Source organism: Eptatretus burgeri, chromosome 4 (genome assembly GCF_056783735.1).
Source record: "Eptatretus burgeri isolate ZD-2024b chromosome 4, Ebu_testis_v1, whole genome shotgun sequence".
Taxonomy (NCBI): Eukaryota; Metazoa; Chordata; class Myxini; order Myxiniformes; family Myxinidae; genus Eptatretus; species Eptatretus burgeri.
In genome coordinates this window covers 80,659,067-80,675,653 of record NC_140964.1, presented here as the reverse complement: position 1 = coordinate 80,675,653, position 16,587 = coordinate 80,659,067, and the positions used below count along the sequence as shown (strand labels likewise).

General features: G+C 43.3%; 1 protein-coding gene across 6 annotated transcripts in view; it reads left to right on the top strand.

Annotated features, from left to right (window-relative positions):
• Positions 1-16,587, top strand: part of LOC147028498 (active breakpoint cluster region-related protein-like) — a 148,821-nt gene that overhangs the window by 56,931 nt on the left and 75,303 nt on the right. For all 6 annotated transcript variants that reach the window (XR_015057588.1, XM_085878931.1, XM_085878934.1 and 3 more), the window contains exon 2: positions 9,692-9,882. Coding sequence is in view for 5 of the 6 variants with exons in the window: in XM_085878931.1 (XP_085735057.1) it covers positions 9,692-9,882 (191 nt within the window). In the remaining variant the exon portion in view is untranslated. The remainder of the gene's footprint in view (positions 1-9,691; positions 9,883-16,587) is intronic.

Here is a 16,587-nt window from a genome sequence, read left to right as displayed (position 1 = left end):
CGGTGTCTTTTCCTTTAACCACGGTGTCTTACAGGCAAGTTACCAGTACACCCTGGCCAAGTTACAAATTGCTACCCCATTGTGCAGGGCTACTGCATGAGCGGCACAGCTGCACTTGAATAATTATGCAATCATAGGGCAAAATTCACAATTGATTTGGGTGATTTTTCGTCTGAGTAAAGGCCCAGTCACACCTTGACGTTTTAGCCAGCAATGGCAATGTATCAAAATGTATGTGAAACGCTGGCTTACGCTGAACTTTTGATGTTTTTTTTTAAAGATTCGGACATATTCATAACGAGTTGGTCGTATGCAGAACATATTAGTAACGGACACAGAACGTTTCGTTGTCTTATAGATAACTTATCCCAACGAATGCTTAGCCTGTTGTCGGCGTTCACAACCTATGCCCAACGATAGTCTTTCACGACAACCTTTGCAAAATTGATACTGTTTCTGTGGTTATGATATTGTTGCGGATTCGCGCCCGCCGGCGTGCGAACGGCCACGTAACTCGAATCGCGGCACGTCGCCCACCGGACGGACAATCCCGTCGTGACCCTCTCGGACTAACGCCGGGAATTAGTCACGGGTGGGCCTTTCGGCCTCACCACGATCGTGCCAATCGGCCCCCCGCGTGGGATAGGGTTGCTCGCCAAATTCGACCTACCTAAGTACCCACACGGAGGGTAGACCGGGCGATCGCACCTCGCCGCAGGTCGACTTCGGACACGGGCCACTTTAAGCGACCCGTTCCGTACTATCGGGATAACCGAGCGGTGTTATCGTCAACCCCGACGGTTCGATTAATTATCGGGCGTTTTTAGCCCACGACCAACCCTTTACGTGAAGTAAGATGGAGATTCAATAAAGGAAGAGACGAAGCGAAACGGGAGAAACAGTTCAACATAAAGCACATTTATTTCACGATGGCACACGGATAGCACACATATACAATTATACACCAAAAGCAAATGTAAAAGTGGAAGAAACACAACAATAATGCACAAAAAGCAAATATAAAAGAAGAAAAACACACTGCAGATCTACCACCGACTACCGAGCACACGGCAACACTTATACAGTTTTACTTCACAGACGGCGCCGACAACACATATACTCAAAGCAAAAGAAAAAGGGACCACCCTCAACGATGAGGGGGGCAGACGGGCCTGGGGCCGAGACCGCGTCGAGCCTACCCGTCTGGTGATGAGCCGCAAAATGGCGGTGACGCCCCGACTCCGCGGGCCTCGCTGGCACTGCCTGGTATGGGGTGGGAACGGGGCCCCCTTCTCACACTATCTCAGCGTGGGGGGAAACAGGAGGGGGTTGTTGATGCTCGGGGGGGATGAGGATATCTCGCTGGCTCGGGTCCTGCGACGAGCGTCTCCACCGCGACCTCGGTCGCGTTATCGGCCTCCCCTCTCCGCAGCTCCCCGACTCTGACACGAGCGCCCTCTCGACTGCCTTCGCCGCCGCCACCTCTCCAACTCTCCACAGCTCCGTCCAACTGCTTTCTCCGACTCTTCTTGACTGACTCTTTCTAACTCCTCTTCCCAACTCAACTCCTCGGCGAGCGAACGCGGCCCTTTATAGCCCCCGGGGCTTCGCTCCTTCACCTTCGACCCTTTACCTCTGGCTGGCTCCCCATTGGACAGAGGAAAAGTGGGCGTGAATGCTTTTTCATCCACAAATCTGCATATAGCGATTATACTCCGACGCACCTGGAGGCGGGGCCAAATCGCCCCACGCTCGCCGATAGGACGGAACAGAAGTGGGCGTGAGTCGTTTTTGATCCGATTTCTTCGGAAAGGCTGGTGTTTTTGCACCCGCTGCTCGGTGCGCGCCCTGCACGAGTCCAGGATCGGCGCCCACAAGCGGCGCAGGAATGGCGGTGATGCGATGGTTGCGAGAGCGAGATGTGACGGCAAGGGTCGTGGCTGTTGTGAAGCGGCGTTGCGGTTGGTGGTTGTTGTCTGATGGCTGTTGAGACGTGGTTGGTGGTGGTTGTGGTGGTAATAATGGCGGCTGGTCCAAAATAAAGATAGTAAAAGAAAAACGGCTATCTAGAGGAGTCGCAGCCCGAATGAATGACATTTATTCCCTCTAAACAACGGGTTTGGGCCTAACTACACATATACTTACAGAGATATCTCACCTAAGGGACCTGAATGGTGGTTTGCGAATTTCGTCAACCTCAACAATATAATATAATTAATAGGCTGCCACTCAACGATTTAAATCATAACCGCACTAGAAATCGAAGTGTCAACATCACCGTCATGCCGAAGAAAAAAAATAAAAATAAAAACCAGGGAGTCTGGAACACTGACGCTAACCATTACCTTGACGTGTTTCGACTTATGAAAAACTTACAAGTAACGTGTGTCAACGATCGCGTAACGTGCCTACAACACGTTACTCATAGGTTAGAAATAAGTTTCGGGTACGCTAAACATTACCTCGACGTGTTTCGACTTATGATTAACTTACAAGTAACGTGTGTCAACGATCGCATATTGTGCCTACAACTTATGGCCAGCATTATGCGGAAGCTGTGAGTCATACACTGGCATAAGTCGTAAAATTTCAAGCATGGAAAATTTGAGGACAACCACAAAGTACAACGTTTAAAGCCAGCGTACAACGATGTATGGCAGTGTTTTTCAGTGTGCTCTCAATGTTTCCAAAACTTACCCATAACGTATTCGACGTGTGCTAGCGTTTTAGGCAATTTTTTCAAAAATCGGCATAAGCTGGCTAAAACGTCAAGGTGTGACTGGGCCTTGATGATGGAGCCAAACCGGCTGAATTTGTAATTGGATATCGGTCCAATATGCAGTTACTAACAATGACTGTCACGCGAATCGCAGCAAACCATGAATTTGTCCCCAGTGAAAACATGCGTTTGATTACATGCTGACCTCTGTTACCCTTTATTATCGATAATTAATTTATAAGGGTGTACACTGTACACTTTTGTACAATAGTCTTCTCGCATTCATATATACGGCCTTGTTATAATGAACAGATACGTTCCAGCAAAAGAAGGCCTATTTAAAATTGCTGGCATTCAATTCAAAGGGACTACCGCTTCATCATGAAACATGATGACTTTCAGAGGGAAGCTTGAAGCTGACTGCCATTTCTGCATTTTGGTTGGAGATGTTAACTATCCCTCCAAAAGCGTAGGTCACACGTACCTTGGCTAAATTCCGTGCCGAGATGTTCATTGGAGATGCGAGGCCATGGGCCACATGGCCTCCAGTGTCTATTTCCTTCTAATCTTCTTGTAAAAGGGCAGACATGGGTTTGTGGAATAGCTTCTCATGCTACAAATGTACACGTCCTGTAATTAAAAATCCTTCATCCATTCAGAAAACACATGCTCACACAAATGTGATTAGAAATGATATCTGCACGAAAACAGGACGCTAATGGAGTGGAATCGAGTCGGGAAGTGCTAATTGTATGATTTGCAATGTGCTGGTGATTGTGCTGATTTTGAATAAAACAAAAGCAGAAATTAAATTGATATATATATATAGATTTGCTCAAAATGAGCTTTCGGTTTTGATCTTGCATGGCCCACACACCACACACATCTGTTTAGTTGTGGTGTAAAGGATGATTCATTTGATGGTGATTTATGAAATATATATATTTTTTAATAATTTCAACGTGAAAACAACTTTCTTGTTTCACGAATTCTTTAATTTCAACAAAAATACTAGAAGGGCACTCTGTGGAGCACATACCTCCGCCCCTGCAATGCCTGATCCACGAGAACATATCTGGCCTAATACATTTTTCAAATATCATATCATGCTTTATATCGTTTTTGAGCCCTATCTCTCAATGATGAATAATCACTTTAAAAATTATCACATCTTGGATCCGGATCCGGAGCTTCACCAAAACCGAAACAATTCATCCTTGTCCACACCTAACCTGTCCACCAAGTTTCTTCCGAATCCATTCACAACTTTTTTGAGACATCGTGGTATATATCGGTTTCGCCTGATCTCTCAATGGTTGAAGAATCACTTAAAAATTCTAGTAGTCGGAACCGGATCTGGATCTTCACCAAAATCTAATCAGTTCGTCCTTGTCACACACTGAACCTATCCACAAAATTTCATCCCGGAAAGTCTACAACTTTTTGAGATATCCTGTACACAAACAGAAAGAAAGGGGTGAAAACATAACCTCCTTCAACTTCGTTGGTGGAGGTAATATACATGACTGACCTGAACCAATGATATTCATTTCTCTAAGAAACAAACAGCTGATTGGACAATACACACCAATCCTTACACCTGAGGCAGTCCCTTGGAGTGGGTGCCTGGAATGTCATCATTCCAAGAGAGGATGATCACCTGTCTCTGCTATCATCTGATCTCCAGCTTTTGAACATCAGTATTGCAGGAATCTCTGATGTTCGGATACCGGATTGCGGTGAGATCACAGCAGGTGGTAACAGCTACGACTGGTCTGGTCACTCTGGTCACTCAACTGCATATTGAACTAACGACTGGCATGGTTACCATGCCCAAGAAGTTGCTGTAACTGTATCCAATAAGCTGACTCCAATGATAATTGAGGTAACACCGCTCAATGAGGGTATTATGAGACTGCGGATTTGTCACTCCTTCGGTGTCATTTCCCTGGTCTCTGTTTATGCTCCGACTGAGGCGAGTGATCTCACCGTGAAGGACGCATTCTTTGCCACGCTCGAGTCTGTGGTTGATTTGTGCCCCAGACGAGATACTCTTCTTGTCTTGATGAATTTCAATGCATCGACTGGAACTGATATGGATGATTATGAGATATGCGTTGGTCCCCATGGGTCTGGAACTGTGAAGCAGAATAGCACTTAGTTGGTTGACTGGAAGAGGGGCCTTGTTGTCCCTCTCTGGCAAGGGAAGGGTGATCGCCAGGACTGCAACAACTACCGAGGGGTGACGCTGCTCTCAGTGCTGGGCAAGGTCTTTGCTCAGATAATTCTTGATAGGGTTCGCCGCCATCTGCTTCAGCACCAGTGCCCAGAGCAGTCAGGCTTTACACCAAAGAGGTCAACGATTGATCGCATCGTTGCTCTTAGGATCTTCACCGAATACAGACGAGAGTTTCAGCAGGGGAGCTTGCAGCCTATGTTGATCTCTGTAAAGCACTTGATTCAGTGAATTGGGATGCCCTCTGGAGGATTCTTGGTCTTCGTGGGGTGCCACTAAAACTGATCAATCTGATGTCTGAGCTCTACTCTGGTACTGAGAATGCTGTGAGATGTGGTGGTACCATCTCTGACTTATTTCCATTTGTTACTGGAGTTCGTCAAGGGTGTGTACCAGCCCCCACACACTTTTCAGCACTTGTATGGATTGGATTGTGGGGAGGATGTCGGAGAGATAAAGCTGCGGTGCATCGTTTGGAATGTCAAGATCTTTGACCTTGATTTCGCAGATGATGCAGTCATCTTTGCGGAAATTCTGGATATCTTTATGGGGGCCCTCCAGGCACTGAACAAGGAGTTGGAGCCATTGGGATTATCGGTTTCCTGGGTCAAAACCAAGATCCAGGCTTTCAATGACATCTTGGATGCTGCTTTCTTGTCTGTACTTGTTTGTGGTCAGGATGTTAAGGTCACAGAGAGATTCACTTACCTTGGCAGTGATATTCAAGTCTCTGCATGTTGTGAGCGAGAGGTTGTCAGACGTTTGGGTCGGGCCTGGGGAGTCATGGATTCAATGGATCATGTGGTGTGGGTGGCCGTTGCAGAAGGATGAAAGTCCAAGTCTTTAAGTCCTTGGTGCTTCCAGTCTTGCTCTACAGATGTGAGATTTGGCATCTGACCACTGATCTGAGACAGAGACTTAACTCCTTCGGTACCACCTGTCTTCGGAGAATCATTGGCTGACGCTGGTCAGACTTTGTGTCCAACGAGCATTTCCTGAGAGAGACTCTGAGATTTTTTAAACCTGTATAGTCCTTGAGCTGGGCGTAGTGGCGTACCCATGTAATCCGGTTACTCGGAGGCAGGGGTTAGGGATCACTTGAGGTCAGGAGTCCTGCGTTATGCTGCGTGACTAATGGTACAAAACAGCCCGGCCGATATGGCAGTACCCAGCTCTGATTGTCAGGTCAGGCCAGATCAGATCTGTGACTTGCTATGGGTGTCATGTGAAACTCGTACGAAGCTGTTCTTGGTTGAGTGTCGGCGACTAAACCGGCTTCCCCCACCAGGTCCCCCTGGTGTGGAGGGTCTATGGACATGGACACCCAACAAGATTAAATACAAAACCTGCCAAAGGATGGAAGAGCTCCTTGTGAGCCATCAGCCATCCATATCTGGTGTCAACTGCATCTGCAGACATCCTCCTGCAGTTGGTTACCTTCCCAAAGAGATTAGTGGCAGAAATTGCACTCCGGCCACCACAAAACACTTCACTCTGCAAAACACTGTAGTGTTTGTCGGGGTGGTGCTGAGATGTCGTCCACCAGAAAGCGGTCTCCTCTGGTTAACCTGAGGCAGTCCCTTTGGGTGGGTGCCTGGAATGTCCTATCCTTAAGTGATGGGGATGGGCGAGGCACCTGCCTGGGGGATGGCGAGAGGGAGGCCCCTGGAGTTCTGGCGGAAAGTGGACGCAGCAATGCGCTTTGGTTCATTGTCCAAACGTATGAATGAATGGCTGTATGGACATGTGATTCGTTTTTCAGACGCTGATCCTGCTCACTAGATTCTGTCAGCGAGGGAGCCTGGTGAGTGGAGGAGGCCAACGGGCCGACCTTGTGCCCCGTGGTTACAGCAGGTTGATTGGCATCTCAAGGAGATGCCTCACACGATTGGCATACCAGATTGCTGGTGGCTGGTGTCATCTCGAGATTGGCTCTGTGGATTGAGGGTATGTAGCAGTGTGACCACTCATTTTCATAAATGCCAAGGTGAGCCAATGAAAAAAGCCAAGAATTCACAAGGTTTCGGAAAAGCAATGATAATAGCCTATATGCCAAGAAAACCTATAGAAAACCTAGACGCCAAGGTGAACAACGAATAGCCAAGATCTTGTGAAAAAAAGCCAAGGAGTGGTCACACTGGTATGTAGGGCTTCTGAATAAGGTTTTGGTGTGCTGTCCCGAGATAATCGTGATTTATTGACTATCTGGCATGCAAAGCAGACCATGTTTACAGGGTTTAACGAGGGTACGAGGGCTGGATGGCAGCCTAACTGGTGGCGAATCCCAGAAAACTCACGGAAACGTTAACCAGAAATGATAAGTGAGAACAAGGCAGTAATGCTCACAATCAACTTGATGATCCCATCGAGCGTGAACATAGAAAACAAAGCATTGTTACCGGCTATCATAATTCGGTACGATATCTGGCACAAAAAGGAAAGAACAGCATTGCTAATTGAGGTGTCAGTTTCCAGTGATTTTGGCCTAAACAACATAGAAATCAGGAAAAATGACTAAATATCAAGACATCAAAAATAAAGTGAAAAGATCCTGGAAGCTGGAGAGCCCTGATATTGTGCCAGTGATAATTGTAACAATGGGGATGATGAAGAAGAACCTTATGGATATCCTAAAAAACATCCTTGGGAATATTACTACAAACGAACTGCAGTTGGAAGCCGTCCGTCCGGGTCTCAGTCAGTGACGATCGTGAAATGAGGCCTCAGAACAAAACTTTGAGAGCAGAAAAATTTCACAGCTTGGTCCATGAATCGTGACCCCCCCTCCCCCCTTTACCGAAACGGAGGTGGATACTTCGAGATCTGGGAGAACTCTGTTATCCACCTGTGAAGATAGTATGGCATAGTTGCGAACATGTTTCTCCCTTATTCGAGGTCATCATTACATCATAACTAAAAATCGTATGAGTTTGCAACCTGAAAAGCACTTGCAGCTATGCTATTTTCTCTGCTTGTGGCTTTTTGAAACATTGCTTACAGGTATAGTTTGGGGGACACTGAGATGTGACCGAGGGATCACAGCACAGCACAAAAGGCCGGTGACATCATGATGTTGCTGCAGATCAGAGAACTGTAGATCTCATATAATTATCATTGTTCCCAACAGTGCTGTAGTAAGGCACCAGACAGTGTGCTCATTTGGCACATGATGCTTGTTGGTCACAAATCATGCGGCGATGCCTATGATGGGACACGATTTGTCTTGTACTGACTATACTTAGCAGGGATTATCAGGGAGAAATCTCGTTCCTCATTGGTGTTTAGCCATGCTTTATCCTCTCAAGGGATGCTAACCTATTGTTGTGTTTCCATGCTTTGTCCTCTAAATGTTGAGCTTCAAGCAAGGAAGCAGCATGTATCATTTTTATAGCCTTTGGTATAACTCAGCAGGGGCAAAATTGAACCGCCGACCTGGCAAACTTGGAGTGGATGCTCTAACCATAAAAAACAGCCTTTTTACAGCCATTTTTCTCTGCTGAGCAGGGGTTAGCTTTTTGCGGGCTCCATGCAATCATGGTTCCCTTCTTGAGGCAATGTTTTTATGGCTGGATGCCCTTGCTGACGCCAACCCTGGTCGCCTCTTACGACACACAGGGATATGGTACACCTATTCTAACCAGGGCATACACCGGGACCAGCACACTGGTACTCATTTCACCGACCTCGGAAGGATGACAGGCTGAGTCAACCCCCTGGTGTTGATTCAGTGGAAAAACGGGGCTCGAACTCAGAACCCCAGGATCCCAAGCCATCACACTAACCACTAAGCCAACACCAGGCTCGGATGCTCGAACCATGATGCCACCAAATCCGAGTTGAGATTTTCACCTCCAAATCCATTGTTGACATTTTGTCACAAAGAAACAAAAAACACGTGTATTACCATCACCCATTCATTTTGCAATGTGCGTGATCCCTGGCAGGCCACCTAGCAACATTCTGTATTTTTAAAATGTGTCGTTCAAGTCATTCAAAATGCCTTTGTTAGGCGGAACTTTTGTGGCATCCAAAAAGATCATAAATTTAAACAATAGAAGTATCAAATTGATTCGTCTTCATTTGCATTCTGAATATTGTGAGCTGATAGTTTTGCAACTCGCATTGCACGTGTGTCGACTGACTGTAAGCTTCTAAGTGGTGTTAACATTTTTCTTTCCAAAGGTGATCTGGTGAAGTTCACTAGTTGACAACACAATTTCCTTTTTAGCTCGCTTGTTCGAAGAACAGAGAGCTATAGCGATACCCCTGGCGTGAGCGTGAGCGTGAAAATGTTAAAATTTTTGGTGCAAGTTATTTCCTTTCTAATGTTTTTATCTACCACACTATTTTTTACTGATTACAATATACAAATACATATATTGCTTTAAAATTATTTGGATCAGACTTCACTGCAATGCTTTATAAAAAAATATTATTAGACTAGTCTTTTAAAAACGATAAATGTATAAACAGGCGAGCATTTGGGAGCTTTGACACCAACTCTGGTTAGTCTTTAATGCTCATGGAAGAGCTGTCGCACACACCATCTTCAATATGAATTGTCAAGTTGAGTGGAAGACTTTAGTCCAAGGGCAAGTACATTTTGCCAAATTGGTGATCATCCCCAAATTAATTTTGGTCCAGGTACTTCATCAAGTCTCATCTCGTCATTGATTTTGAGAGCGACATTTAGAGTCTACAGCTATTCTTACTTTCGTCTGTCCTTCCTCCTTTAGATTCACAATATGGCGGTGTTTCCCCGGCTTGTGGATATGAGGTAGAGACCCCACAGCAGGGTGAGGACTCGAGCGAATCCCTGCCCTTCATCGACGAGTCGCCGCCAGCCTTATCTCCGCAGCCTGCACTGCGAAGTTCCCAGCTGGAGGATGGAGAACCTTTGGGGGATGCTCTTCAAGGTCCTGACCAGGTAAGGCACATTGTGTTGTTTTTTTTAATCTCGACCTGGAATGTAGTTCAGGTGAGCTTACGGGATGGCACATCGTCCGTCTGTCCGTAAATACTCGCAACTTCTTCTCCAAAACTGCTGATGGGATTGTTACTAAATTTGGCTAAAATGATCTTTGCTGTGGTAGAACTCAAGCTTGTTTATAGCACTTCCTCCCACCACCTAAAAATGGGGAATCGTAAGGTTTAATGATCTCAAATATACTTGAATTTTGATGCAGTTTGGCCACCATTTTGGATTATCGGAAAACCTTTAACAATCTTTTCTCAAACTACTTAACCAATCGTTGTGAAACTTCAAATATATGATTGACTGCCTATGGGAACGTTTTATTAAAATAAACTCTTCTGAAACACAATATGACCACCAGTGATACCATACAGAAAGTGGGCAATATCTTGAAAAATATGAATGAAAGACACCTTGGAGTTACACCTTATCAAAGAGGGCTAATTTTGACACAAGAAGTGACATCATACAGAAAGTGGGCAATATCTCGAAAACTACGGCTCACAGACAACACGGAGTTGCACTACTGTGAACAACATGTTAATACTACCTCACTTAAAATGTGTATTCTAAATCCAGCTCTTGTGGTTATTTTTAACTGTGATCTATCCATCTGTCACTCCACTTTTTAGCAACCAGACAGGTGAGCCTACGAGACCATTGATCCTCCATTTAGATGATTGTGTCGAAGTGTACTCACCCAGCACCTCAATTTTCTTCCAAGCTTTTCCCAATATTTTCTCTCCAAATGGTCTGTGTGAGATTTTTGAAGCAAATAATAACAAAATGGATGGAACAAATTTAATTTCATTAATTTCAAAAGCTGATATTGAATTTAATGTCCATTGAAACCGCAGACTATTTCTTCACCAGCATTCTGTCGTCTTTATCTGGAAGGCTGTTCCATCTGCTGGAAACGTACATTTCCCTGCTGAAATCTGCAGTTTACGCTTGTCCATCCTTCGGCCACTAAACTTCAGGCTTGCCTGATATCAGATCTTTCAGAACTTTCTCAAATCTCCAAAAACCCAGTGGCAACAGATCATGTCTGTCTTTCCATGGAATGTGCTCTTCATCGGTAAGGAGGCTCTATTTATGTACATGGCTCAATAAAATGGAGTGTCTGAACTCTTTGCTGCCATTGTTTACCTTCCCATTCCTTACCTCGCAATAAATCCTTCTCTCATCGTTAAAGGCCTACTTTTTTTTTTTTGAAAGAGTGAGTTTCTTCTTCATCTGTGAAAATGAAGGTTTTCACCAACCTCAAAACTTTATGAGCAACTTACTTGTTGGCATCAGTGCTTTCGTCTTTTTGTCAGGTACTTCTCAGAGGACAGCCTGCCTTTATTGGTGAATAGTTGTTCATTTCAACTCTATTCACTATGATGGTACCAAGGTGGATCCTTATAACGACAGGCTGATTCGCGTGCTTCCCATTGTGGACAAAGCGACTGTGTCTATTGCGACAGAACTCACGTCTTATTTTATTTATTTGCGTTCAAAATCGAGGCTCACAGAAGAACGAGGTCACAGAAGGAAAAATGGTAATGTACTTACTGTCAGTGAGGCAACAAATGAAATGCAACAAGTTAGAGAATGAATGAACAGGAAAAAGGGAGAGAGGGAAGGGAAGGAAACACAGTAACCTACAAGTGAGGGTGTTGAGTTAGGAAGGGCTTATGGGGTAGAAAAGATCATGAAAAATATCGCAGGGAAAAGTCAATCCAGGATGGAAGATTTAATTCATTACATTGGCCACCCAGAGATGGAGGTCACAACGTCTTGGCTTTCTACCTGAAGTTGGAACACTGGTGAATGGAATGTCCTTGATTATATTGTAGCAATGATTCAACTCCATAATATATGCAATGTAATGATACAATTGCCTTTATTGATGTCAAATACCAACAAAGTTCCTGAATCTATCTCTGGAATGGATCGTATGATATCGGTACAAGTCATCGGAATGATTCAACTTCACTTGTGCAATTGTCGGCAATAGTTTTGAAAGTACCAAGAAGGTTCGAGGTTTTTGTATTTTCTTAACATTAGGATATAATGTTGTGATGAGTGAACAAAATCTGCTGAAACATATACATGATGGTTACCTGACCATAAACACTGCACAGCCATCCATCCATCAGGACCATATTCTGTAGAGAGCGTTGGTGCTGCCAAAGCAATCTCCTGGGCTCTTGGGCACAATCCTGCATGGACCGCCCCTCTGACACAGGATACTCGGAAGGCTCAATCATCCCAGCAAGCTGGTACTCATTTCATCGACCTCGGAAGGATGACAGGCTGAGTCAACCCAACCTGGTGTTAATTCAGTGGCCAACGGGGCTCAAACTCAGGACCCTGAGATCCCAAGCCAGCCACCCTAACTGCTAAGCCAACACCAGGCTTATAAAACGTTTAAAAAGATGACTGCATGCGGAAGTTCCAGGTTTGAATTCGTAAGGTTATCAAAATCTCATCAAAATATCAGATGCATCTCAAGAACTGGCAATAATGCATCAGCAATCATGTGCTCATCTTTTCGCTGTGTAGTCTTTCCCAATTCAATGGCAATGGGGTAAAACCAAAACTCCTTTCCCATTTTATCAATTCTGACATGAAAGTGATGGTTATATTTGCTTTTGGTCTGGCAGGATAGCTTACATGTATATACATTCACCCCTGAGCTGTTTAGCCTGGGTTTGAATGCTGTCCCAGCTATAAACTGTTCCCCTGGTGTTTCCCAGGCAAACAAATCATCAATGTGGAGGTTTTCCCTTGGATGGACGATAAACTGGGCATCCAGTCTGCTAGCATTAGTTGGTGGACATCAAAAATCCCTTGGTATGTCTCCTGATGAGCAGGCGAGTTATCGCTGCACCCGGAAGGAATGACAATTTCTTGTGTTAAGCTGTGGGTATCAAGTGGTTTGATCTCTATGGATATCCCTTGAAATTGTGGGGTTATGCCGTTTGAAATCGCACAGTGTGATTATTAGCTGGACAGCAGCCTCTGCACTATAAGGAGCTTCATTTTCCTAGGTTGTTCTCATGTTATATGCAAACGACCATCTTTGATTACAAAGAGTCACCATGATGATGATATTTGCTTTAACGAGCCTCCAAATCTGAAAGACCTCATGGTATCTCAAAGTTTGCTATTAATGGGTAGCCGGGCTATTTTGTTTTGGGGCATCATTCATATGTCTCACCTAGTACACCGCACAACACCTGAATGAAACCAACTAGAGTTTTGCATTTATGTGGAACGAAGCATTTTTACCCTTCGCTTTGCTGGTGGAGTTAATGAAGAGAACATGTTGTACAGTTGTAATTCACAAACATTGTACTCTGTTTATTCACCTTATCATTTGCCCAAGGTCATCTTCCATCTGCTTGGAAATCAGCTAACATCACCTTCGGCAACCATCCTTGCTGCTTTATATATGGCAGGAGCAAAAATCACTTCCTCTTCACTGTGAAACTCAGTGTTGGGTGTTTTGGTTTGAACGTCCACTTAAATTGAGTGAAATTAAACATTTTTAAAACTTCAAATTGCTCTCACTCAGATTTCAACATCACCGTAATGCATTTTGTTAAGTTGTTTGAACTTTCTTTATCCTTACGACAATTCACGGACCGATGTTTGTTTGTTTGTTTGTTTCTGTGTTTGTTTGTCACGCTACTCCTCCTACAGTTCTGGGCCAATTACATCCAGACTTGCTGCAGAGGATCAGCACGACCCCGTTTGATGTATTGGGGTGTTTTTATCTTTGCCGATGGTCTTGGGGGGGGGGGGATGAGGAAGGGGACGCAAATTCTCTTTGTAAATGTGTATCGTGTAGCATCCCTTCCAGGTGGGGGAGGGTACTACAAGTCTCCACCATTTACGTAAAGTACAGTATTCCTGTCCCGACGTTTTCCAGTACAGTCAGGTGTATTGAATTATAAGCAGAATGTATGCTTTTGCTTCATGCATGTAATCTGGGTTATTTATTTTTTGCCTCAAGAGAGCTGTCAGTTGTCAAAACACTGCTCAAATAATGGTATGCGTCAGAACAATGTGTTGCATGCTTGGAACAAGATTGCCCATAAGGTGGGTACTCTGCGAGTGGAAGATAATTTGAAATGCTGGCGACCACCGGGTGGTGCTATACGATGTACATTCACATAGAGAGAATTTGGGTCTTCCCCCCACCTTGAACCTCATTCCCCAGATATACTACTCAGAAAGAAACCATCCTTAGAGTACCCTTGGACAACATGCAAAAAAAAGACATGTATATGTATCTATATATATATATATATATATATATATATATATATATATATATATATATATATATATATATATATATATATATATACAGTCATGCGCCACTTAACGACGGGGTTACGTTCTGAGAAACACGTCGTTAAGCGACGTCGTCGTTGTGCGAACATCATTTTTTTTTCGTTTTCGTTTTCGAACATCGTTTTTGAACATCGTACTTACACAAAACTACACAACTAGGCTATAAGGTGTAGCGGTGTAGCCGATTGCTCCTCGGATACAAACCTGTGCAGCATGTTACTGTACTGAATACTGTCGGCAATTGTAACACGCATCCAACAGAGACAGAAGACACGTTAGATTTACCTTTGTGCTGTTTATGACGGCCATCGGTGTTGTTAGCAGCAGCTCACAATCTCCTCTCGCATCGATTATAGAAAGATGAATAAATAGCGTTTGGATTTTATAAATACTTAATCATTGCATCGATGTTATAATTTACAAATGAAGAAATGAGCTCCTGTCAATTGTGATACTGTATACAGTATATTTTCAGAACAGTGCGATTGTTTTAACAACATGAAGAGCTTCACCAAAAATAAATTTGTGTTTTAATTTCGACTGTAACAACGATTTATTCGCGGAATTCTTCAATTCAAAGGTAATTTACTTGCGAGAAGGTAAACGTGGAAACATTGGTTCAGTTTGAAAGCCGATTTCCTTGAATCCCGATTTTAGCACGACCCTGTTTTTTCGCGATGACATTTTATCGACCTCAACGATCGCATTATAACAGGGCCACACTGTCGTTTATTATCATTATGAAGTATTAAGTACTGTACAGTGTACATAATTGTATGTGCTATTTTTATACGACTGGCAGCGCGACGTCGACGACATCACTCGGCGATAGGAATTTTTCAACGACATTTTTTTTTCATTTTTTTTTTTTCAGAGCTGGCAGATCCGTCGTATATGCGATCCGTCGTTGCCCGGAACGTCGTTAAGCGGCGCATGACTATACATATACAAGCCGGTAGGCGGACATGGGTAGTCGACTACCCAATAGAACCTGACGTGATGGGCCCGTTCGATGGGGGGGAATGACCTGAGGATTAAACACAAGAAAATTCATGATTCCAGCTTCAAGGGTTAATGCTGTAGATTGTTTTTTTCGTGAAAATACCCCCACATTTAGAGGTTTTTCGGCCGTTGCTAGGCAACGGAGGGGTCCACAGCAACAGTTCTTTCTCACACATAACGAGGACATACCATGAACCTACCATACCAGTTTCATGAATATCTGACTCATAGTCTCTGAGATATAACGAACTTCGTTTTTTTATTGTTTTCGACCAGGGTTCATTCAAAGTCTATCTTCTCCGACAGTTTTCATAGGATACGGCTGGAAATTTTTGACAATATGGCTGAATGAACTGCCCACAGTCGCTTGTGGCCCGATTTTTGAATTTCGAAAAAATTAATTTTTTCTGATTTTTCAAAAAATTGAAAGTCCTGTTGCTAGGCAACGGATGGGTCCATAGCAGTGGTTCTCATTTGCACACAACTAGGTCATGGTATGAACCTATCAACCAAGTTTCATCGAAATCGCCATTGTATTAACAGAAATCGCCATTTTAAATACTGATAATAGGGTAGTACAAATCTCAAAAAAAAAATTTTTTTTTTTTTTCCGACTCGATCGACTGACTGTCCAATCTATATATATATATATATATATATATATATATATATATATATATATATATATATATATATATATATATATATATATATATATATATATATATATATATATATGAGCCTGGTCTGGTTCAGTGGTTAAGGCGGTAGCTTGGGGTCCTTGGGGTCCTGAGTTCGAGCCCCGCTGGCCGCTGAGTTAGCATCAGGGGGATTGACTCAGCCTGTCATCCTTCCGAAGGTCAGCAAAATGAGCACCAGTATACTGGTAATTATCCCTGCAGGACCGAAGGTGACTAAAGGGTTGGTGTCAGGAAGGGAATCCGGCCATAAAAAACATTACCACAAGAAAGGGTACCATGATTGGAGCCTGCAAAAAAGCTGACCTCTTCTCAGGGATAAATGCTTTCAAATGGTGTGATGATATATATGTATGTATATATATATATGTATGTATGTATATGTATATATATATATATATATATATATATATATATATGTATGTATGTATATGTGTGTATATATATATATATATATATATATATATATATATATATATGTATGTATATATATATATATATATATATATATATATATATATATATATGTATGTGTATATATATATGTATGTATATATGTATATGTATATATGTATGTATATATATATATATGTATGTGTATATATGT